General features: G+C 37.5%; 1 protein-coding gene across 1 annotated transcript; it reads left to right on the top strand.

Annotated features, from left to right (window-relative positions):
* The first annotated feature begins 2,584 nt into the window (after positions 1 to 2,584).
* On the top strand, positions 2,585 to 24,424 carry LOC132123981 (spermatogenesis-associated protein 13-like). The gene is made up of 14 exons (XM_059534684.1): positions 2,585 to 3,341; positions 10,616 to 12,064; positions 15,925 to 15,963; positions 16,177 to 16,629; positions 18,000 to 18,144; positions 18,284 to 18,402; positions 19,077 to 19,256; positions 19,666 to 19,851; positions 20,167 to 20,346; positions 20,433 to 20,665; positions 22,164 to 22,293; positions 22,580 to 22,943; positions 23,041 to 23,115; positions 23,875 to 24,424. The coding sequence occupies exons 1-14, from the start codon at positions 3,333 to 3,335 to the stop codon at positions 24,054 to 24,056; spliced, it is 3,744 nt and encodes a 1,247-aa protein (XP_059390667.1). The 5' UTR covers positions 2,585 to 3,332; the 3' UTR covers positions 24,057 to 24,424.
* The last annotated feature ends 304 nt before the right edge of the window (positions 24,425 to 24,728 follow it).

Genomic DNA, 24,728 nt, shown 5'->3' with positions numbered 1-24,728 from the left:
TCATCAGGTTGGTGCTTTTTCAGGTGTTCCTGGCATAGCCAATGAGAAGGTGAAGGGGTTTACCTGGTAAAATGGGGCCCCAAGGCTTCCCAGGGCCACTGGATTTAAAAGGTCAGAAGGGAGAACTAGCTTTGCCAGGACCACAGGGCATCAAAGGGGATGTGAGTCCTATAGGACCTGAAGGACCACAAGGAGACATTGGCTATAAGGGAGACAAGGGCATACAGGGTTCTTTGGGGCCCCCAGAGCGACCAGGCCCAAAAGGTGAAATCATCCTCCCAGGTATCAAAGGCAGCATTGGTGCTCATGGTGAGAAAGGGTCAAAGGGGGAAATTGGGAAGCAAGGCCCAAAGGGAGACATGCATGAGATACCAAAAAGTGCCTTCTCAGCTACAATGAGCAAAAGCAACAAATTTCCTGCCGCTAACACTCCAATTCGCTTTGATAAATTCCTCTAGAACCATCAGGGACACTATGATCCTGAGACCGGCCACTTCACTTGTGTATTCAGTGTATTTTTTCACCTACCATATCACTGTGTACTCTCGCAATGTAAAAGTGGTCCTGATGAAGAATGGTCAGTGAGTGATCTACATTATGGACAGTTACCAAAGTGGTGAGGACCAGGTGGCAGGAGGAGCAGTCCTAGAATGGGAAACTGAAGACAAAGTGTGGTTGCAAGTGGCTGATAAATGGCTATTTTATGGGTTATATGCAAATGAAGATGACGACACTGTTTTTTCTGGCTCTCTCCTCTTTGCAACCTAAAGATGCTGCTGTGCATGGGAATTTCATGGTGCAAAATCATGCTTTGAAAGAAAAAAAAAAATTTTACTAAACGTGTCATCATAATTTTCTGTAAAATATAATTAATTGTTTATGTTTCTTAACATCACTATAACTAGGCTTAAAGTCAGCATGAAATAGAAGCTGAGATTGTTTTCCTCCCATGTGGAGTGCTGTAGGGATAATGCATTTTTTGTAGGCCAAAACACAAAAACTATAGCAAGACAGCAACTATAAAAGTCTACTAGTTTACTTAGTGTTTGAATGTTTTGAATTTCATCATCTTTTTTCTAAATCCATAACAAGAAGAAATTAAAAAAATAATGTAGTTTATAAATGGATGCTATTCACTTATTAAGAATACAGTAAATATTTTCACTAAATGGTGTCATCATAATTTTCTGTAAAATATAATTCATTGTTTATGTTTCTTAACATCACTATAACTAGGCTTAAAGTCAGCATGAAATAGAAGCTGAGATTGTTTTCCTCCCATGTGGAGTGCTCTAGGGATAATGCATTTTTTGTAGGCCAAAACACAAAAAGGTAGCATTTTAGCACTTCAGGTTCCATTATCTTGTTAATGGGAAAAAATCTAAAAGGGATCCTGTTATTCTATAGCATAAAATGCATCAGTAATAATCAAAGACTATAGAATACTTCAAGCTATGTGAAGCTTAAAGCTATGTAAAAAATGGTCCAATCTCCATAAATCTTTTCATGCTTGCTTAGAATCACCTGTTGCATGTGCTGACCTAATTACATCAAGTTTTGAGTTTAGTTTAGGATTTGTAATTTTTTGGGGTATATTTGGTCATGTCCCTTATCTAAACGACACTGTTATAGCTACCTAAAAGGGCAAAGTTCAACATTTTTTGATAATTATTGACCTAGAGGGTCCAGAGAAGTGTAATGTAGTGTTATTTATTTATTTATTTATTTATTGTTTTGATTTAGTGAAAGCCCTAGGACTAGTTCTCAAAGTAGGTTTTTTACATATTCTCTATTATTTAACAAATGATTTGTTTGACCGCAGTAGTCCTGTAGAGTACAACTTTGCTAAACACACCTGCCTGGAAGTTTCAAATATACCAAGTAAGACCTTGAATAGCTGGTTCAGGTGTTGTTGTTCAGGGTTGGAGCAAAACTCTGCAGGACACCGGCTCTCCAGGGCTGAATTCGGTGACCCCTTTTGTAGATGGACTACTACCATCCCTCCAAGTTTCAAGGCTCCACAACTGCCCGATCAGTTTTAGGTGGAGACTGCTGATCCTTGGCCATTCTAATTATTACAACGGGGTTTCACCGTGCTTGAACCCCTAAAAAAATTAATTTAAATAAATTTAAAAAGAGGGAACTGAGTGGTTGCGAGGACGACATAAAATTATATAAAAAAATTATATACAATTATAATAATGATACAGATAAGCCATTTTTAAATAACAGTGCAATATTCCATAAAACAAAAAAGAATTGTCCATTTAGATTTCATGGAGATTTTACCTGGTAGCAATTACCTAGGGGATATATTTGGATGAAGATCTGCCAAATGTTTAAATGTAATTAACAGGCTCATACTTGTAAAATTTGAATACACCCTTTGGCTAAAATTTGTGCTCATCCCACACTGTGTTAAAGAAATTAAGCTTGCTTAATATAATCTTGGATGTACAATGGAAGCCATAATGGGGCCAAGTAATAACTAGTAAACACTGAGAAAAAACACTAAATTTAACAACCGCAAAGCAACACAATGGCATCCACCTTAGCAAGTTTTTCACAGACAAGTAGCAACACTAACATTTTCCTTAGAATTTATTCCTATTTATTGGGCAGGGCTGAACAGACGTGCATACGGACCGCTACAGTCGTTTTGAGGGCTCAAACACGTCTGTGCTGCTTAAACTGCTGGTGATAGTCCAGATTCAAGGCATTACCTTGAGGAAAACGTTTTCTAAATGTTAAAGCAAAAATACTGTGATATCACCATGTTTGTATAGCAGTCATAATGCTGGTGATTTTGCCTGGCGTCCCGCGGGCAGAAAATAATAAACCGCGTATCACAGTCGACTTGTTTCTCCGCCCCGAAGCAACAAGTGCACTGATGCTGTTCAACACCGTCGCGACGCTGCCTGGAGTCATGGCTCTCTGGCTAAGCATTTCCACCGCAGTGAACCAACTTTAAACTTTTAACTGAAGCCGTTCTGACCCGCAAATCTGTCTCATGCCCAGTTAATTTCGTTCATGCGTCGTTAAATCGCCTGAGGGAGTGTCAGTGCTTCAGCCACACATTTCATGGAAGTTTTCCTTCTCGATAGGACTGTGACTTCGGGGTGTTTGTTCTTGTGAATACACGATAGACTGGCTGTTTGTGCACTATGTACTTTCGCATTCACCATCAGGCTGTTTAACGATTTCCGCTAAACTAATATGCGTAATTCGTCGGACATTGGACTGAGTCTGAGGAGTTAGTCGCGGATGACGAGTCGATCGAAGCCGCACAAGTGTTGTGACCCCGGGCCAAGACAAAACTCCACTTAAGAAGTATGATAAAGGTAAGATTCGGCGTGTAAATAACACATTACTGAAGCGGTTATTACAAAGAGCATATACGCATTTTTTAATTATTATTAAAATGAGAGTATTGCTGTCAAATTAATTACAATTTTGCGTTCAGAAGTTTTGCAGCACTTTTATAATCTTGCCACAGCCGTTGGGTTCAAAAGAAGCTGAAGGGAGGAGGAGTATTGTGTATGTTACTGTCCCACTGGTGGCCATAGTGATGTGGGGGGTGATGGAGCGCGCAAAAGCTTGTAGGGAGAGATCCGAGAAGACGAGGAGGGGGTTGGTGGTGGTTTGGGGTGGCGAGGTGCTTCTTCAAAATCTTTATGGAGAGACTTAATTAAGAGTTAATTAAACTCACAAATAAACGAGAGCTCTTTTTTTTTCTTCTGTGGAAAAGACCCAGCTCCTTATTTGTCTTCATTCATTTCCAGAGCTCGCCCTAAAAGCTGAAATATTTGTCTTGATCTGACCTGCTTTAAAGGGGTTTCTTTATGGTGGAACCAAAGGGGATTTTTCAGCTTTATTAAAAAACAAAAATTTCATCCAGTGTTTTATAAATCTCTGCTTTTTAACCAGGGGGCCGAGGCCCACTTGGGGAACTCAAAAACTCAGCTGAAAACATTAAACCGGGCTACAGTGGTTTAGCTGGTCTCACAGTCTGGCCAAGCTGATGTTAAACGGTGGGTCATCTACTTTAAACCTCTCAAAAACCAGCTTGACCAGACTGGGAGTAAAGACCAGAAAACTTCAGTATTATTATTTATTTTAGCAGAAACCACCAAGTGTGGTGTTAAGTAACTATTTTATTTATTTATTTCTATGTAAAAAGGTGTATGTATATTGTGCAAGATCTTTTATTTTAATAATTTTTCAGAGCAAATTTTATAAGACTGAATTTAAGTCCTGGCAAAATAATGATGATGAAAACAAAAAGTCATTAAAAAAAAAGTTGTTCTATTTATGTAATATCTAAAATATTTTATAAAATGAGAACTTAATATATCAGATATTAATTATAATTAGGCTATATTATAGTTTTAATTATTAAAATGAAACCCTTATCCAGTAATTACTAACAACTAGAAAAATCCATAGATAAGAAATTGTGAGAACATACAATTCGTGAGACTTCAGGAATTACGGAAATAATCAAGGTTAATTATGTTAATAAAGCAGGTTTGTCATCATTACAGCTAAAGCACCAGAAGTAAAGTATCTTAGCCTACGTGTGGGGCCTTCTAACATTGTCTTTGACAGTGGGGGTCCTTGAAATCCACTGTGAGAAGCACTGTTGTAAATGCATTCAAGATTTTTGTAAAATAGATTACCTTTAGATTGGTAAGTGACTCATTTCTCATGCTTTAATATAATGTCTAAAGTCCTCCACATGTTTGTCATATGCAAACCATGTGCTGCTGTTGGCATCATAATTTATTACGTATAAATTAAAAATGCTAGAAATAGAATGTTAGTGCACAATCAAATTCATGGTAACAGCTTGTTAAAAGTACTATGCCCATCACTTTCACTTCTCTAAACAATTGCCTTGCTGTAAAACATCAACACACAGGCACTGGAATGCAATCCTTCACATATAATGAGGGCGTCTGCGTTATCACAATACACGCACAAGGAACTTTAATGCCTCACTGGGTGCCTCCTAATCTATGGCTGCCATAAATTAAGGCTAAATCTCACTTCCCACCCTCTTCCCAACGATCTTACTCCCTGATAGTGCACAAATGCATTGATGTGTTAAAGTGTTTAATGGTGTTTTGTCAGTAGAAAGCATTTGTTTTGAAAGTGCTTATGTTTGAAAGTCGTATTATGCCATAGACAATTCTTTGAATTCTATGCATGCATATAGCTAAAAGGGACAAGTCCAAACACACAGTTTCATTATTTACTTGCCCATATCGTTTCACATCTGTGTGACTAAATTTCTACGGTGGAAAAAAAGTAAATTTTTGAGAAATATTCTGGGTGCTGTTTTTATGTAATAAATGTGAATAAGGACTGGCTCCAAAATGACAAAAAACACCACTATAAACATATCATAAAAGTGGTTAACAGGTCTTTTGCGCTATATTGCACTATACAAGTCTTCTGAAATAATACAGTAACTTTTGTGTTAGAAACAGGCAGAAATGTCATTATTCATCTTAAGTTATTTTTTTGAATTCAGTTAATTTCAATGGCAGTGTTGATGTTGCAAAGTTGTCAATATCCAGCTCAATTCAGTTCAAATGTATTCTCATCCAGTAGTTTCAGTGCAGTTACATTTATCATATTACTAAATAATAACTGCTTCATTATTATTATTATTATTATGCAGATTTTCTCTTGTGTTCCATTGAATAAAAAAGTAAGTTTCCAGATTTGGAATGACATTAGTGTGAATAAATAATAACAACTTATTTCTTTTATTTTTTTTGGTGCTCTGTCTCTTTAAAGGATAGTTCAGTCAAAAATAATATTCTGTCATTATTTGCTCACCCCCAAGTTGTTCCAAACCTTCTTTCTTCTGCTAAACAAAAAATAAGATACTTTGTAGAATGTTAGTAACCAAACAGTTGACGGTAGCCATTGACTTCCACCGTTTTGTTTTTTCTCTCAGTATCTCAATGGCTACCATTAACTGTGGTTAACAACATTCTTCAAAATATAATCTTTTGTGCTCAGAAGAATAAATTAAGTCATACAGGCTACACTCTCAGAAAAAAAGGTACAAAAGCTCTCACTGGGGCAGTAACTTTTCAAAAGGAACACTTTTGTGCCTTTTAGGTATTAATATGTACACTTTAGGTACTAATATGGATCAAGATACCAAAATGGACTCTTTAGGTACAAAGGTGTGCTTTTTGAAAATGTACTGCCCCAGTGACAGCTTTTGTACCTTTTTTTCTGAGAGTGTATATAGGAACAACTTGAGGGTAAATCAATGTTGACAGAACTTTCATTTTTGGGGGAAATATCCCTTTAAATCCAACTTCTTGTTCCACATGTTTAGTCAAAGGTCTGACCTTTCCATAAAGCTTATCGCTGCTTTGTTTTTTGTTTTTCACATTTGTATTGACATGCCCTTCCTTGACATGTTTTCCACCAGTGGACTTGGAGTAGACAAATGCAGGTCATGAGACAGGTGAGATGAATGGGGTGTCAAATGTAGCACTTGACGCTTCCCATGCCTGACGCAGGCTGGGTGTGTCTGCCTCCTAACTGTGCTTCTTGTTCTCACTGACAAAAAGAGAACTGGGTCATAATATGGTAGGAGGTATCAGTAGCCCAACAGAAATAAGAAATCATAAACGCCAAACCAACCAGACTGATTTAAGAGGTTACTGCTTCAGTGAACATCATCTCTGTCTACACATGTGGTTATATGTGTGTAAGCGTATTTGACAGTATGTAGATTGATGCTAGTCCAGTCTTATAAAGCCTCATAATCAGATTAGGACAGGGAGAAGGATGCTACACACGTTATCATGTGGGTCTAAGTGAGTGCAATCTTGTCCGGGGGGATGAGGAAAACTAGCTTCCTTAAACATTTTCACTGAAACTCTTTTTTGGCCAGTGAAAGGATCATCATCGGGTGAGTCAGATTAAAACTTTTCACTGTCACTCCAAACATTGAATATAAATTTAAGATGATCAACAAAGATATAAATAAAGCAGAAAGTCTGGATGGTTAAAGGGCGGTGTTGCCATGGTAAGCCAAAATGAAAGAGTTAAAAAAAAAGCTTGTTGCAATTGTGGCTTTGGTAATCTTCCTACTACTATTTAAATAAAGCAAGCAAAGACTTCATTCCATAGTGATGTGACAGCATGGCAGGACTTGCTCATCTTGATGGGCAGATTAAGAGAACTGGTGTGGTTGGTTATTCTTAGGAATTTCCTTAGTCAGGAAGCATCATTTTGGGCTTGTCTCTTTTTATTTGTGTTGTATAAAGTCATTCTTCACAGCTGTCACCTTCATTTGTAGGGACAGTTCACTCAAAAAGCATACAATGAACAACGGGACATTTTTCAGGATATGTTCTTTTGTTTTCCTCAGAAGAAAGTCAGACAGTTTTGAAACGATATGTTGACAAAAAACAAATGACAAAATTAGATTTCTTTTTAAATTGATTGTCCCTTTAAGAACTGATAATTTTTTGTTTGTTTTGTTTTAAAGCTCCAGGCTCACAATTGTAATGTTTCACTCTGTAAAATAAATAAGAAAAACTAATTTAAATTACAAAAGGAAAATATTTTATTTCTGTCTTAACTCATTTTGTGCTTTTTTTTTTTGAAAACCATAGGTAGCCATTAAAGCTTCTCTTTTGTTCCCATATCTAAGGCATATTGTGATTTTTGGTTTTATTTCAATTACCCGTAGAGCTGTATGTGGGTAAAAAAAAATATTTTCTCGTATTAAAACTCTAGATAAGTTGTTTGAATTTCTGGCACAAGGAAGTTGTGTTTATCAAGCATCATAAATTATTTTTCCTCCTCCATCTGAAGCTGGAAAATGAGTAAAATAGTTTTTGACTGCTGTCTGTATGCATCATAAAGCGTGCTTGGCTTTAAAAAGGTCATGTCATTGTTCAGTATACATCAGTGCATATTAGTTGTAGGAGTGTTTTGGGTGTATTAGTTTGCTTCCGTAGGCATGCTTGTGTGTATGTTTGTCTGAGTACTTGTTTAGGGAGTTTAGTTTGAGCATGACTCCAGCTGGTAGCATAGATTTCTAGTTAATTCTTACTTGGCAACACTGATGATGCAGAGGAGGAAAAGTATGGGAGAAGTTCAGCGTTAAACTCAGAGATTTTGGACATGTGAGTAGACTGAGGAGTGACTTGGAAGTTAAGTTAATTGCATTCTTTCAAAACTCTAGTTAAACAGCTTTTTTCTCATGCCTCGATGGAGCTGGAGCTAAGTGTTTATGGGTAGCAGATCTTGGTTTGATAGAGATCAGCATTTGAGTTGAAAACTGAGCTAGAATCAACCTATGCTCACACAGCTAGACTAAGTCAAGTCAATATTTATTTCTATAGCATATTTAAAAGCAACAGAGTTGCACCAAAGTGCTGTACAATGAAACACAGTATATAAAAAGCATAATAGGAAACATGCATTATATAAAAATATATAAATAAACAAACTGACATCAAAACCGTAAACTGACATTAATCAAATGGAATAGAAAACAAGTAAGATTTGAGAACAGACTTAAAACTGCAGAAGCAAGTCTCACATTTACAGGCAAACTATTCCAAAGTTTAGGAGCTGCAGCTGAAAAAGCCTGACCACCCTTGGTTTTACAGCAAGAATGTGGGACAGTTAAGAGTAGGTGATTAGTAGCCCTAAGGTATCAGAAGGTCACTGATGTATTTTGGTGCAAGACCAGATAAAGCCTTGTACACAAAGACATGTATTTTAAAATCAATTCTAAAATTTACAGGAAGCCAATGTAAAGATGCTAAAATTGGAGTAATGTGATCCCTGTTTTTTGTTCCAGTAAGAAGCCTCGCTGCAGCATTTTGGACTATTTGCAGATGAGAAATCTCTTTTTGAGGAAGGCCACAGTAAAGGGAATTACAGTAATCCAGGCGTGATATTATGAAAGCATGGATTACATTCTCCAGATCTTTGTGGGGAAAAACTGTTTCAGTTTAGTGATTGATCTCAGATAGAAGAAGCTGCCCTTTACCACTTTGCTATTTTTTTCACAAAGCTGAGTGACGAAACAAAGATATAACCCCAAGATTTCTTACATAGGTTTGAACATTGGCAGAGAGAGACCCTAAATTAAAAACAGATGACTAAAGGTCAAAAGGTAAACATGGTTAATCTATATACAGTGGTCCCAGAAAGTATTTGAACAGTTCACACTTAATATATGAATGTTTGCATTACAAAATCTTAAACCATTTGACATTTATTGTAAAGAAAGATGGCAGAAACACACATTTCAGTCAATACGTGTTAAAAAAAGAAAAAAGTTTTAAATTATTAAATAAAGATTAAATTAAGAACAAAACAAATCCATAGTTAATTTGATGAACTGTGAGCTTGAAGTGGTTGAATAATGAAGTGGTCATAAACTAAAAGTCTTTGATGCTACATGAAAAAGTTTGGAGATTTGAGAATCATGTCAGTGAGGTAAGATTGGATCACATTTAATCTACACTGTAAATATATATTTAATTCAATTTTCCACAGTTTCCTCAGCAACTGACAATCGATTTGTTATTTTAATTTGTGGGCTTTTATAAACAAATATTGATATTAAAAAATTTTTATTTGTTTTATTTGTGATTAAACAGTTGATCAGCATATAGTACATCTGTTCATTCTGACTAAATAAAATGGGTTAAAGCAGCTCAACCTCCTTAAGTGGAGCCCTCTCTCCTCACTCAGAATATAGCTAGAAAACCTTGGGCAATTTATTGCATTAATCAGAATGGATTAGAGGTTTTCATTGCTTAGTCATGCTCACAAAAGGAAAAATGGCATAGCTTACATCTTTTACAGGATATTTTACTGCACTTAGTCTAACCTACTCATGAGCAAAGCTCTCATGCTACTAACTGACACACTCCAATTTACCAGATAAAGGCATTATTCATCCATAGGAGGAACGTTGAAGCTTAATTTACTCTTGTGGGTGGATAAAGAACACTTTGAATAGCTTCACCTGTGCTTCACTGAGTTTTATTATTGCACAGGTCAAGTAATCAAACAAGTAATATGTGACCCTGGACCACAAAACCAGTCATAAGGGAATTAATTTATATAAAATCTGAAAGCTGAATAAATAAGCTTTCCATTGATGTACGGTTTGTTAATAATTGTTCATAATTTGTTAAAAATATATTTACAGTAGGATATTTAAAAAATATCTTTGTGGAACATGATCTATACTTGATATCCTAATGATTTTTGCCATAAAAGAAAAGTCTATAATTTTGACCCATGCAATGTATTTTTGGCTATTGCTACAAATATACCCCAGCAACTTAAGACTGGTTTTGTGATCCAGGGTCAAACATAAGGATAGAGTTGAAAGTTATTTCATGACGTGACTTATCAAGGTTATGGTAATCATACTGGTGTTGTATTGTTTCATTGAAGTGTAAAGTTAAAATCTTTCTCAGACAAAACAGTGGATCATTGATTGTCTCACTTCACGTCACATGGTTTGTGTTCTTTGTACCAAGAACTGAGGCAAATTTATCAGCTTGTTCAACAAGATTAAAATCTCTTTAATCTGGTTCTGCAGGCACCTTCGTCAGACCCACAGGGCTCCTCTCGCAACAATGACCTGCAGAGTGACCCTTTCACAGATAAGCAGCTGATGAATCCAAGTCTAAGGTCTGGTTGTACAGTCCATATGCAACCAGTCCTGTCCGAGCCTTGCTTTGAGGAGAATTGGCTTAACAGACTCAATTATCAGGCCCAGACTGTTCCTGTGATTGCCGATGGCCAGACCAAACTGTATCCCTCTAGGGCTGTGCGTCTGTTTCCCACCCAGGCAAAATGTGAGGACAATGCTCTGCTCAGAGGACCACCCGTCACACCACAGGCTTGGTCTGGATTGGCCAGTTTCCGTGTCATGGGTTCTTTCAAAAAACTGCAGACTTCTGTGCTCCAAGGAATCCAGAACCGGAGCAATACAATGGTAGCCGCTCGAGAGAGAAATCTGTCCTCCATGATTGAGGATGGCAGTAGTTTTTTAGTAACCAAACAAGAGATTGCAACCAATCAAATCCAGGAACCTGACAAAGTATCAAATGGGATGACTCCAACCAGAAAGACGACTTCAGTTTCGGATGAAGAGGACTGTGTGGAGGAAGTGTGTGGGTTTCAGAGGAATTCCCATTTCTCTCAAAGTATCCGCAAGGCTTATGGGGCAGGACGGATCTCATTGCTTGACTTAGTTAAGACAGAGAGCCCGTCTACCAGTGAGCCTGACCCCAGAAGCACTGTGGAGTCCATCGTACCTTGCAAGAACCTTGAGACTCAAAAAAATGTCAATGTTCTCAAAAGACTAAGCAAGAGTGCAGATAATCTCCATGTCTTCAAAGGTCATTTTAGACGCAATGTCACCTTAGCTGAGCCACAGAACCCAGAATGCCCCAGTACTATAATTCTTCAAAGGACCACAAGTTCTGCATCGGCTGACTTGCAGGAACATGGTACAGGTAGAGGCCAAAGCCCCATGAGGATGCGTGGACATCTGCAAAAGCTTGTTGGTAGTTTAACCGACCTGTCAGTCAAGCGTAAAAACACGCCAGGCCCCGCCCCCAGAATATCTCTGTCACCTTTCAGTCAGCTACATGATGACTACTCCCGCAGAACCCCATGTGTACCATTAAGTGGGCGTCAGCGGAGGCCTTCACCCACACCCAGCAAGGCCCAGCAGGCCAACATTCACCAACATATCCCAAATTTACACCCTGCACCCTCCTGTCCTGCTGTCTTTTGTTCCACTCTAAATGACTCTTTGGAGCCTCCTAACAAAACAACAGCCCTAATAAGTAACTTTGTTCAGGTGACTGTGTCCTTGACGGATTTGTGTTTAGATGCCCCGGTCTGTCCACCGGAAAAATACTGTGAACCTGTGGAGTGCCATCAAAATGGAATAAATAACCACTACTCACAAATGCCCAAGCAGTGCTCAAGCCCCAGTCAAAAGCAGACAGTCAATGGTGGTAACGTTAACTTGGAGGTAAGACAATCCTGATGAGTCCATATTGTCCAATTTAAACAGTTATGGCCTTCTTCTTCAATACAAGTTTAGATCTAGAGACCGCATTTGTAGCTTTATGTCAGTAACCATAGAAAAAAATGGTTCTCAATATACTAAAGCAAAGCAAGGACATTTAGATTCACAGTTGTAATCAAACTACAATGATTTTTTTGTGTAATCATGCTTTGTCCAAGAAGACACAATGCACAACAGAATATTTGAATGATTAAATACACATTGTGTGTCAGATCGTCATAGTAATTATAGTCAGGGGTAGGTTTCTACATGCTGCATGTAACCAAGCTACAATTGTTTGTTCGGTACAATTTACAATTGGTACAATTTCTGTCAGACAAAAGTGTTTACATGTCATTTTAGGGAAACAAATTATTGCTTTAGACGTGAACCAAACTTTTAAAGTTCATGTAAAAGCTAAAAATTTTTTTTGCTTGCATGAAACTATTGTGATATTAACCAGTTTTTCTTTGTAAAATATTCTATTATTTCCACTTGTGTCAGGACCAGGTAAAATTGTAAAACCCAGCTAATTTCACAGTTCTTCAATGGAGATCAACTAGAAGTTTATCTTTCTAGAATGGTAGACCCAGATGATTCAGACAGGTTTATAATACAATTAAATAAATCTTTATTTATTTATTCATGTTTAACCCACTGTCACCACAGTTTTCTTTGGGACATTTTGCTGTGAATTCTCATGTTGTGTTGAACCCAGAACATTACTTTAAGACATGCACTAAATGTGTTTCAGAGTCAGTACAGCAAAACTGAAAAAAATTTAATGTGTGCTGCTTATATTACAATTTTTGTTTACACAAAATCTTGACAAGATATGCTCTGTACTTTTCATACGTAACTTGTTTGTCCTCCTCCAGACGATATTGATTAACCATTGTTGATTGAATGAGTCTGACTGATAATAAGCAGCAAGACTGGAATGTGAAATCTCTAAAAGTAGAAAACATATGTCAGATTTTTAGATGTCATATCAACGATTGCCGTAAAGTCAAAGCGGACAGTCTTTTTCTAACAGTGGTACTAAGTATTTTTTGAGAATATCTGTACTTAAGTTTTTAAAACATGCTCTAATTTCAGAGTCTTGCATTAGATAACGTCAATCAAATGACTGGTAAATGTTCCGCGTTACAGCAGATCTGGCTGCAGAAAGACTGCACATTTGCAGCTGGCGAGACGGACATTTCAACACGGTGTTATGAGTAAAAAAGACTTGTAGTAACCCCAGGCCTAGGCGGGAACAGAGGCGAGAGGATGTGTCAACGAACTAAAATGAAAAAAGCTAAAAGCATATAACGTTATAACATAAATTGTAAGCACATTCCAAAAAGTTATTTTACACATAATCACCTTTTTTTTCAGGAAATCGAACCGGCATGAGAAATATTCACTCTTATGTAACTTACATCTCTGCACCTCACGAACACGAACTTAACACAAAACCTGACAAAACACTCGCAGTTAGTAATTTCTAAATGTGTTCACCACCAATCATATTCTGAGTAAAATTATCGGCAAAAATGTTTTTCCAGTGTACTTCAAGGGAAAATCAACCCAACTTACCGTCTCGATCGCTCGAAGACTAAATGGTGTCGTCGCTTCGAGAGACAGCAGTCACTGAAGGGTGGAGTCCAGACAATTTGGCGGGTTTTTTATTTTTTGCACTTTTAGTGTAAAAGTTCAATTACACTGAACATGAGTACTGTTTTACACTGTAAACTATTTGGGGATTAATAACTTAACGCTGCAAATATTACACTGCTAATTTTACTGTGTGTAACTTGACATAGATTATTATTATCAAGTTAGGGAGTTCGTTTTTAAAATAAGTTTGGTTTATGTGATGCTATAAAACGGGAGTGTGAGGTCATGATTGACAGCTGAGACTGACAGCTTCTCTGAGCGAACAGAGGCACCATTGGAGTTTATCAGGATCTTCAGGAAGAAATTGGAGTTGTATTTATCTTATTTTAACACAAGCCTCTTATATGAAAAATCAGCAGACAAAAATTGGACTAGTCAGGTTAATTTAAAAAAGTGTCAAGAGTGAGAGTGTGTTTGCAATTGACTCTTACAGTCTATGGTTCAGACACCTTATAAAAGTGATTTTGCATAATAGGTCACCTTTAAAATTAAAGGAATTTTAATTGTAGGCATGAAAAAACGCCTCTGTATGTCCTTTATATTAATATAATTTAAAGGGTAAGTTCACCCAAAAATGAAAAGTACCGTATTTTTCGGACTATAAGTCGCACCTGAGTATAAGTCGCATCAGTCCAAAAATATTTTATGACAAGGAAAAAAACATATATAAGTCGCACTGGACTATAAGTTGCATTTATTTAGAACCAAGAACCAAGAGAAAACATTACCATCTAAAGCCGCGGTAGGCTGCGTTTTTGCAGACTCTGTAACGGTGGTGGCCGCCCTAGCATAAATTAACTCTTTTAAAGAACATTTCCAGGCACCAGACAAGATGAATCAAATCAAAAAATTTAAGTTAACCCAGGATAGCCAAAAAAAAATAACACCGGTTACAATAATTATAATAATAATAAAACAGTCTAAGGAATAATTCACAAGGGAAATTTATTTCATAATGTCCATGAGAAAGAAAAACTTGTTTAAAAGCACACAGAATGCGGTCAAGCAGTGAACTAACCCTTTAATATAGTTAATCTATATCACACAAAGAGTGCTGTTTTTTTATCGAGATATCAGCATGATAACAAATGTAATATTAACATTGTGACTTATATTTTATATACACAGTATTGCCTGTTTTTGCTCAATTTTGCCAACTAAAATAGTTACACACTAAGATCCCGGCACTGTTTTGCGTTTCTGAGCAATGCACGGGATGATGTTTCCTTATTGGATGAATCGGTTGAATTAATGATTCAGTCACTCACTCATTAACAGAATCAAATGCTTAGTTCCTGAATGAATCAGCCATTTGAATGAAACTGTTTTTAATTTCACATTTCAACAATTGTTTTTTGTTTTAAATAATTTCAAATATGTGTAATGTTATTCAGCATTTTATGTTTAAAATAAAGTATTATTTATGCATTTGCAACTGCAGGTAAATGCATCCATGTTCCCTCTGAGCTGGATTAATCTGTGTTATAAAAATTTTATTATAAAAATAATACAAATCTAAATGCCACTTCAGATGCAGATTCCAGAAATGTTTTCTTATGTTGGTATGAAAGAGACTTTACCAGATGAATTGCATCTTATGCTTACCCAAAGATACAAAATGGATCTTAAACTTTCATGCTTTGCGTCAAATGTTCCTCACAGGGGTGACCTTTGTATCTGATGATGCAACCATAGCCTCGATCTGATATCATTTTGTAGTCAATCAGGACAATCCGATGGATTTCATTGCTCTGATTTGATTTGTTGTTTTATTGGATGAATGACCTTCACAATTCTTCTTTTGGAGTGGTACATCTTGACAGAGTTACATAGGTTGCTAAGAGGCACACAGCAGGTAGAGTTAATAAATAGCTGACATTTATGATTAGCGAGATTGCCTTAACAGAGCTTCTGGAAATGGGGCTGGACACGTATCAGCAAAGACAGTATCTCCTTCCCAGATGAACAACCCAAGGTTCGAAGTTCAGTAATCAAACCAAGTGCAATTGGACTCCAATAGGACAGAAAGAAGTAGACAAGCTACAGTGAGCCCAGTCAAACTTTGTTTTGCTTGTCTGTTTGTGTGTGTGCATGGATGTGTTTGCATATATGTGTTGTGTACCTTCTTAAACATGGTGCTCATTTATTGTGTGCCTTTTCAGTGTCTATGGACTGAAGAGAGAGAGACTGATGATCTTGAGGTAAGATATCTGTTATTTGTTATCTGTTTTTTTTTTTTGGTAAGGACACATTAAATAAAAAAATAGAAGTATATTTTTCTGATTCATTTAAAATATGCTAGAAATTTTAAATAAATGTTAAAAACTAATTATAATTAATAAAATAACAAAATATGCCTACAACTAAAACGTATTAGTTTTAAACTAACTGATGATATTTGTATTCTCCTCTAGGCTTCATCAGATATCACAAAAGCGTTTCTCAAAAGTGATGAGGTATCAGCCGCTGCTGCTTCACCTGTCACAAACACCTGTTCCTCAGAATCCCCCCTGGTGACTCCAACAACGCCAATCTCTCCACCCTTTACCAGTGACTCTCCCGCTTTTGTAGTGGCCAGGAAAAGGGCAGGTCGCTCCAAATCCCGACCGGTGTCTGACTATGGCCAGTTGGCCAGCTCAAAGTACTGCATCCCAGAGGAGAACAGGGAGTCTGAGACTATGGACTACACTTCCCAGAAGGACTACAATACCAATGGCAGCTACACGGAGAGTTACAGACCTGAGAATGGTCATGTGTGCACTCAAACAGAGAGCAGAAAGAGACGTCCCATCTCTGATATTGGAGGAGTGGATCTGTTTTCATCACCCACTGCTGAGCAGAAGGACGACATTGAAAGCTTGCCTTCTGTAAGGCCATTTCTCCAAATGTTGTTTTGTAGTTAAATTTCTGCTCCATTAGCCAAATCAAATTAAGTGTTTTAGAACAGGCTTGCCAAAATTTATGCAAACGGTCCATTGGATGAGGCTGGTTTTTGTGATTGGCTAAAGATTCTTGTTGGGACGCTTAATGTAAGGTGTTAAAAAAACAACACTTACAGCAGAATTAATGAGTACAACAGATATTTATGTGTCAGAAGCATTTGTTCATGCCATTGCTCAGATAGGCCTTGTGGACTTTGAAATCTGCTTACATTTGCATTTATTTTGTAAGCAGATGCCTTTATTAACAATTATTCTCAGTTAATCTGAATATATCAAGTACTATGACTAGTCAAGCTATAGTGAGTGCATTTCGTAGAGTGTTCAGCAGATGTTTGGTGATCTAAACACTAATGTGGTCCCAGTAGGTCTCTTCCTCAGGGTGTAGCATTATGGGTTTATAATGTCATAGTTCAGGTGGCTTGGAAGAACTTCTTAAACCCTGAACGTAACTAATTTTCTTCTTTAGCAACAACAACAATTTAGTAGAAACGCTGCATCAGACAGTCATTTCCTCGATGCATCACTTCAGTGACCTGTTAAATGGTGAATCTCATAAAACTTGTAAATAATATATGTGACCCTGGACCACAAAACCTTAGGTCTTAGGTGTCAGTTTTTCAAAACTGAGATTTATACATCATCTGAAAGTAATAAATAATCTTTCCATTGATGTATGGTTTAATAGGGTAAAAAAAATACACGGCTAAAATACATTATTAAATACTGTACCTTCAGGGTTAGGAGAGTGAAGTTAAAAGTTTTATTGTCCAGCATGAAATTCAGTGTTATGTTTGTAATGTTATATACTTGGCTGAGCGGATGAGCTGAAATTGCACTGTTTATTATCTAATCATAGGTCACTGTCCTGCTCTGAAGTGAAGTGACATTCAGCCAAGTATGGTGACCCATACTCAGAATTTGTGCTCTGCATTTAACCCATCCGAAATGCACACACACAGAGCAGTGAACACACACACACACTGTGAGCACACACCCGGAGCAGTGGGCAGCCATTTATGCTGCGGCGCCCGGGGAGCAGTTGGGGGTTCGATGCCTTGCTCAAGGGCACCTAAGTCGTGGTATTGAAGGTGGAGAGAGAACTGTACATGCACTCCCCCCACCCACAATTCCTGCCGGCCCGGGACTCGAACTCACAACCTTTCGATTGGGAGTCCGACTCTCTAACCATTAGGCCACGACTGTACAGTCTCTGAACTCTGAACATAAGGCCTGCTGGACAATGGGCTCCTTCTAAGGCTGCTGATTAAAGTCTACTCTGTGATGCTTTGTTTCAGCCAGTATCTCGTCCTCCAGTTCCATCTCACATAGTGGCTCCATACCAGGCCGTGTCTGCCCACCTGAGACCCTGCGTCTTCTCCCAGAGCACACCTATCGGTCTGGATCGGATGGGGCGGCGCAAAGTGCGCAGAGTGCTCAGCGGTGAGTGTGTTTCTGTTAATATGCCTGAGTGTGTGCACCTGACCTATAAACATAAAGAGCCTCAATGGTGGGATTGTTTTGATGAATACTAATTCTTGTGCTATAATTTCTAAGCTCATTCAATGTGGTTATATTATAGATGGGAGCTCTGATCCAATGCTTGATGACTGTGTGAGTGAGGAGAACAGCAGCTTTGAAGAACTGACTGAAGGAACACCATACCTCCAACCAGAAGTCGACCTTTTCACTCTCACTCAGGTATCATCATTTTAATTTGTGTTTATTTTATTATAATAATTATTAATTAATTATATTATTATTTAATATAAATATTATTTAGCAATAATTCTTTATTTTATTGTCATTTATTATATTATTATTTATTACATGAACAGTTTAAAATTTATAATTCTAAGTACAATGTATAAGTACAAATGTGTTTATAAATAAAATACAATTTATATAAATATATAATATTTTATATATTTTAATTTGTGTAAACTGACTGTATTTTAACAAATTTATTGGATAGATTTACTTTTTTTTAAAGATATGACTGTATTTCATCACTTGAACATTATTGTAAAGATATTTATCAAATATACTATTAATTTTCTAAACTTTGGGTTACAGTAGGGGTTACATTTTTAAAGTAGCACACCTTTAATGTTATATGAGATCTACTTTCAGCACATTTACAGGGTAATTTTTTATTTTTACTGTTGTTTGCACTTATAGGCTGTGCTATACAGGTCATATTTCAGTGTTTATCTTATGTGTTCAATCATGTGTTTATGTGCAGAGTTGTTTTAGTGTTTGCATATGTACTTGTGTGGGATCATCACACTTCTAGTACTGTTCTTATCGTGTCTTTTTATCTGACCTCTAGCCTCAATATGTTTAGCCCGACTATAATGTCTCTCTTTCTCCAGTATATACAGTCAGGTCATGCCGTGTATGCAGAGGCTCTGTGGGACCATGTCACAATGGAAGAGCAGGAGCTGGCTTTCAAAGCCGGGGATGTGATCCGGGTTCTGGATGTGGGAGAGCAGGACTGGTGGTGGGGGGCAGTGGGCGACCATGAGGCCTGGTTTCCCTCCAGCTTTGTGCGAGTGAGTTGCACTATAACCATATCAAGCCACACAGCTTCAAAGTAATGCTTAAACATAGTAACTCATTCTGTGTGATTGCTATGGGTGACCCAAGAGGAAATGCTAGATGTGTCTTCACGACTGCAGGTGCTGATTGACCGGTTTGGAAGAGACGCAGGTGTATGGAATGGTGCTTTAAATTGTTCTTTTCTGTAGATTAATGCATCTCATTGTCAATCTATGGCTCTTTTAAAATCCAACAAGATGAGTCAATCAGACACAAAGAGGCTGATTTGATCAAGGCTTCCTGTAAATGCGGATTAACCAGTTGTCTCAATCACAATTGTTTGTTGTCTTAAATTTGTGCCTAATCATGGCTCCCCTCAGTTTGATCCTCTGGAATGAATCATAATGATGTGTCTCTGTCAAGGTTTGGGTGAATCAAGGGGATTCCAGCAGTGATAGTGTGGAAATCACACTGGATGCAGATGAATCTGTCCAATCAGATGCACATAAACAAAACTCACAGCACAGACAGCAGATGAGAGCCAATGTGGTCAAAGAGATCATGGACACAGAGCGCGTTTACATCAAACACCTCAAAGATATCTGTGAGGTGAGCCTCCATCCCTTTTATTTACATGAGTTATGTCCAATGTAAATAAATAGTTTCTGTGAAAAGCATCTTAACATTTGGATATCTTATCAATAAATAAGTTAAGAAAGAGGTGGTAAATATTCCATAGCTCAAACTTATTACAGTTTATTAGTCAGATTGTGTTTATCCAGCAGTCTCGCTGAGGACCTCTGCTGTTCAAGAAAAATGTAAAAAATAAAAAATATTTTTTGCAGTGAAGGAAACCTTTCCAAAGCAATGCAGAAATATCTAAACGATATCATTTGTTCAGTCCAAAATTATTTGTTGTTGTAGGGATATATCCGTCAGTGTAGAAAGCACCCTGGCATGTTTACTGATGCACAGCTAAAAACAATCTTCAGCAACATTGAGGACATCTACAGGTTCCAGAGAAAGTTTCTCAAGGACCTAGAAAAGAAATACAACACTGAAAACCCTCATCTCAGTGAGATTGGCTCCTGCTTCCTTCAACAGGTACCTTCACAGGCACAAGAACCGTTGGAATGAAAGATTTCCTCACAAATTGCTCAAATTCCTTTATATCTTTTTCTCCTTCTCAGGAGGATGGTTTCTCCATATATTCTGAATACTGTAACACACATCCAGTGGCAAGCGCTGAATTGCAGCGATTGATGAAACAAAGCACATATAAACACTTCTTCGAAGCCTGTCGTCTCTTACAGCAGATGATCGATATCTCCATTGCTGGCTTCCTACTCACACCTGTACAGAAGATTTGTAAATATCCTCTTCAGCTGGGAGAGCTTTTGAAATACACACCCAAAGACCACAGGTAGCTCATTCTCATACACAAGTTTGGGGTTGGTAGGATTTAGTTTTTATGTTATTTAAAGTCTCTTATGCTCACTAAAGCTGCATGTTTTTTCATTCCAATGCTTTACTTTTCCATTGTTTTTCTATGTACACATGCGCCAGACGGACGTGTATGACCATTTCTCTCATGTCTCACTTCTTTTGCAGTGCCTCACACTTGAGCATTGCATTTTTAAGATGCTCATCAGTGTCAGTTCTAAAACAGTAGATCAATCAGAAGACCCTGGAGACAGGGCAAGCTTTGCAAGCTTTTGTTTATAATGGCAATTTGGCATGGCAACTGTTTTATGGACGTCAACATGGTGGTGGATGTATTCTGCACTGTGCTTTAAAAAAAAAAATACATTACTGACCAAGCACTGTGCCTTTACGTTTTTAGATGCAAAGATGTGTTCTGTGTGAATGGCCTTTAAAAGTATTAAAGGGTTAGTTCACCCGAGAATGAAAATTCGTCCATCTTCTACTCACCCTCGAAGCATCCTAGGTGTATGTGACTTTCTACTTTCAGAATAATACAATCGGAGTTATATTAAAAATTGTCCTTGCTCTTCCAAGCCTTTCAATGGGAGTGACCGGGTATTTGTTGTCAACAGTTCAGAAGACGTGAAATAAAGTGCGCGCATCTGTAGTAGAACGTCCCTCAGACGGCCACGGGTGGTGAATAAAGGCCCCCTGTAGTGAATCCATGCATTTTTGTAAGATAAATATCCAGATTTCAAATGTAATAAATACTTTTTTCTCACTTCTGCTGACTGTTGGGAGCCAGAAGATGTGCAGGTGGATGTTGTAGTTCGTCAGCGCTGTGTGGTTTGTGATGAGCGCGGAGAGAGAACAAAACAAAACGCTGGTCATGAATTAGAAGCACAAAATGAGGATTTATGAAGAAATACGTTGGAGGATTTCAATCAGACTGGTTTTCCTTTGCTAAAGTGAGGAAACTTTGTTTCCTTTGGTCCTACATTTCCCAGAAACGCGCGCGATGCATACGTCTTCCATCTTCCACCTGCACATCTTCCGCATCCCGTCATGTTAGAAAAAGGTGTTTTTTACGTTTGAAATCTGGATATTTATCTTACAAAAACACATGGATTTCCTACAGGGGGCCTTTATTCACCGGCCAGAGATGTGTGAGGGATGTTTTATTACAGATGCACGCATTTTATTTCACGTCTTCTGAACTGTTGATAACAAAAACCCGCTTACCCCCATTGAAAGGCTTGGAAGAGCAAGGACAATATTTAATATAACTCTGATTGGAGGATTGTGAAAGTGTAAAGTCACATACACCTAGGATGCTTCGAGGGTGAGTAGAACATGGACGAATTTACATTTTTGGGTAAACTAACCCTTTAAATCTTTTCAAAAAAATGTACTCACCCCAAACATATTTATATATTTTACATATTTATTGTTTTGTTATTAAAAGGATCATAATAAAGTAATGTTTTTCTCCTCAGTGATTACCCAGGGGTGTGTGCTGCACATAAAGCAATGAAGAATGTGGCAAGTCTGATAAATGAGAGAAAAAGGCGACTTGAGAACATCGACACCATCGCTCACTGGCAGGTGGCCATCCTCCACTGGGCGGTCAGTGATATTTACACACATTTACACTGTTCTCAGCATTAAACATTATTTCTGAATTATTCAGGTAGCAGCCACAGCCTCTCTGATGTTTTGGTATCAAGAAATCTGTTTAATCTGGAAGACATGATATCAGTCAGATACCGTGTTGATCTGTTTATTAGGTTACTCATTTGTTAATGTGCTGGGTCATTCACAGGGCTGGATAAGGCTTTATGTACTACAGAACAATCATTTCAGATTTCAAAACTCGTTTGCAGTTTTAAAAATAGAAAAATATTTCTTTTAGGGTGATGATGTGTTAACACGAAGCTCTGAGCTCATCCACTCCGGCGAGTTAACGCGGATAGTGCGGCCCGGTAAGACGCAGCAACGCAGCTACTTCCTGTTTGACCACCTGCTGGTGTTCTGTAAGAAAGACGTCCTGCGGAGAGACCTGCTACACTATCGTGGTCGTATGGACACTGACCTACTCAAGCCACTCGACCTGCCTGATGGGCGGCACGCTCAGCTGGGCCTCCTGAAGAACGCATTTCTCCTGCAGAACCTGAATGTCCTGTGTGTGTTGTGCTGCAAAAAGAGCCAGGACAAGCAGCGATGGCTGCAAGCATTTGCACGAGAGCGCAGACGGGTACAGGAAGACCAAGAGATGGGTGAGTCTCAGTTGAAGGAATATGTGTTCTGTTTTGGTATAAAATGTTCATGCCATGAATTCAAAGAATGACATTCATTATTTTCATCGCTTTTCAGGAATGGAGATTACTGAGACCCAGAGGAAGCAAGCAGTTCACAACGCCAGGAAATCTAAACAAGGAAAGATGAAAAGTATGTATCTTTGTTGTCTTGTGCCATTATTGGAACTGAGGTCAAAGCAGGGTTATAATAGTTCTAGTATATATTTATATTTTTTTAATGTAATTTTTCATTTTATTTCAGTTCTAGTGTGTCTTTTCCAATGTAGTTTATTTTCTAGTTTCTAGTTTTTATTTTAGGTTTTTATTTTATATTCAAAAGATTTATTTTAAAATCATGTTTAATACAGGTGAGATAAACCATATATCAAAAATAAATATAATATTGGACTCGTGAAAATGTATTTTAGTTTAGTTTCAGTTTTTCTTTAAATTTTAGTTTTATTTTTTGTTTACAATAATGACACCGGGTCAAAGTCTCTTTGGTGGTACTTTCTGTTCTTATTAATTTGTCTCCTCAATTTAGTTTAAATGATTAATGTTATTTTTTTATATGCTAAATTAAGATTAAAAACATAAAGCATTAATTGTAATTGATTTCTAAAGGCATTTTTATATTTAATACATGCAGGTTATAAAGGTTTTAGTTTTTATATTGTACTATATATTAAAAAAAAATTATATTTGTAGACCTTTTTATTTGATTTCAGTTGGTTGCGACAGATTTCATTTGATTCATTTAGTGACCATCTTGTCCATGGCCCCAGGAAGCTATTTTCTATCTAGGCAATATGTATACATTGGAAATTAAATGATTTCCAAAAACTGTTGGCTACGATTTAATTTTAATACCATGAAGTCATACTCCCATTTTGTGTCTGTGTGCTTCCAGAAATGAATTATTCTGATCATCCTATGCCTCCTCAGCATCAGCCGCTACATCCTCTCCATCAGCGACATGTGACTGTGCCAACCAGCATCCCCCAGCAGCAGGTCTTCTCTTTAGCAGAGCCAAAGAAGAAGCCCTCTCACCTGTTGTATTCACTTGCACGCAGTGCCCTCTTAAGGAAATGACAAAAAGAGACACCAGAAAACATTTAGTGTTTTTACATTGTGTTGATGAGATCCATAAATAATGAAATATTACTGGACTACACTTCTGCTATGTCATACATGTGTATATTTATATACATATAAGTAGGTATATGTGTACAAATGACATATGTGCCTCAGTATAAATGGTCATTATTGAGCCTCAGTGTGGAAAGTGTTAGATTTATTTAAATTTTACTGATATGGTCAAAAAGCTGCTTCCCATTGGGTTTCTCCCAGCTGTCACCTCACCTGTATGTATGTCTTTTATGACAAAGACTTGTGTTCTGCTTTTTCACTACATGTCTATATGATTTTATTGCTTTAGGCTGGACCCTTGTAAAATGTAAAGACAGCAAACAATAACATATATGTATCTGTAGGCTTGGCCTTTGTTTGACTGTTCAACCCACTGATCTATAGCCTATATATCTTTTATAGATCAGTGGTAGAACCACTGATGGCAGATGGACTACTGACGATGTCTTCCATACTTTTTTGGACCTTGACAGTGTAATTTATTTGACAGTCAATGGGACAGTCACAAGCCTCACAATATGTTGACCAACCCTTGAGTTGTGCAAGCAAAATCATTAGAATTGCAAGCAAAATAATGTTTTCTCTTGTATAGTAATCTGTTGTTTTGCTCGCTCT

Source organism: Carassius carassius, chromosome 42 (genome assembly GCF_963082965.1).
Source record: "Carassius carassius chromosome 42, fCarCar2.1, whole genome shotgun sequence".
NCBI lineage: Eukaryota > Metazoa > Chordata > Actinopteri > Cypriniformes > Cyprinidae > Carassius > Carassius carassius.
The sequence above is the reverse complement of the archived record's forward strand: the minus strand, read 5'-3'. Positions and strand labels throughout refer to the sequence as shown.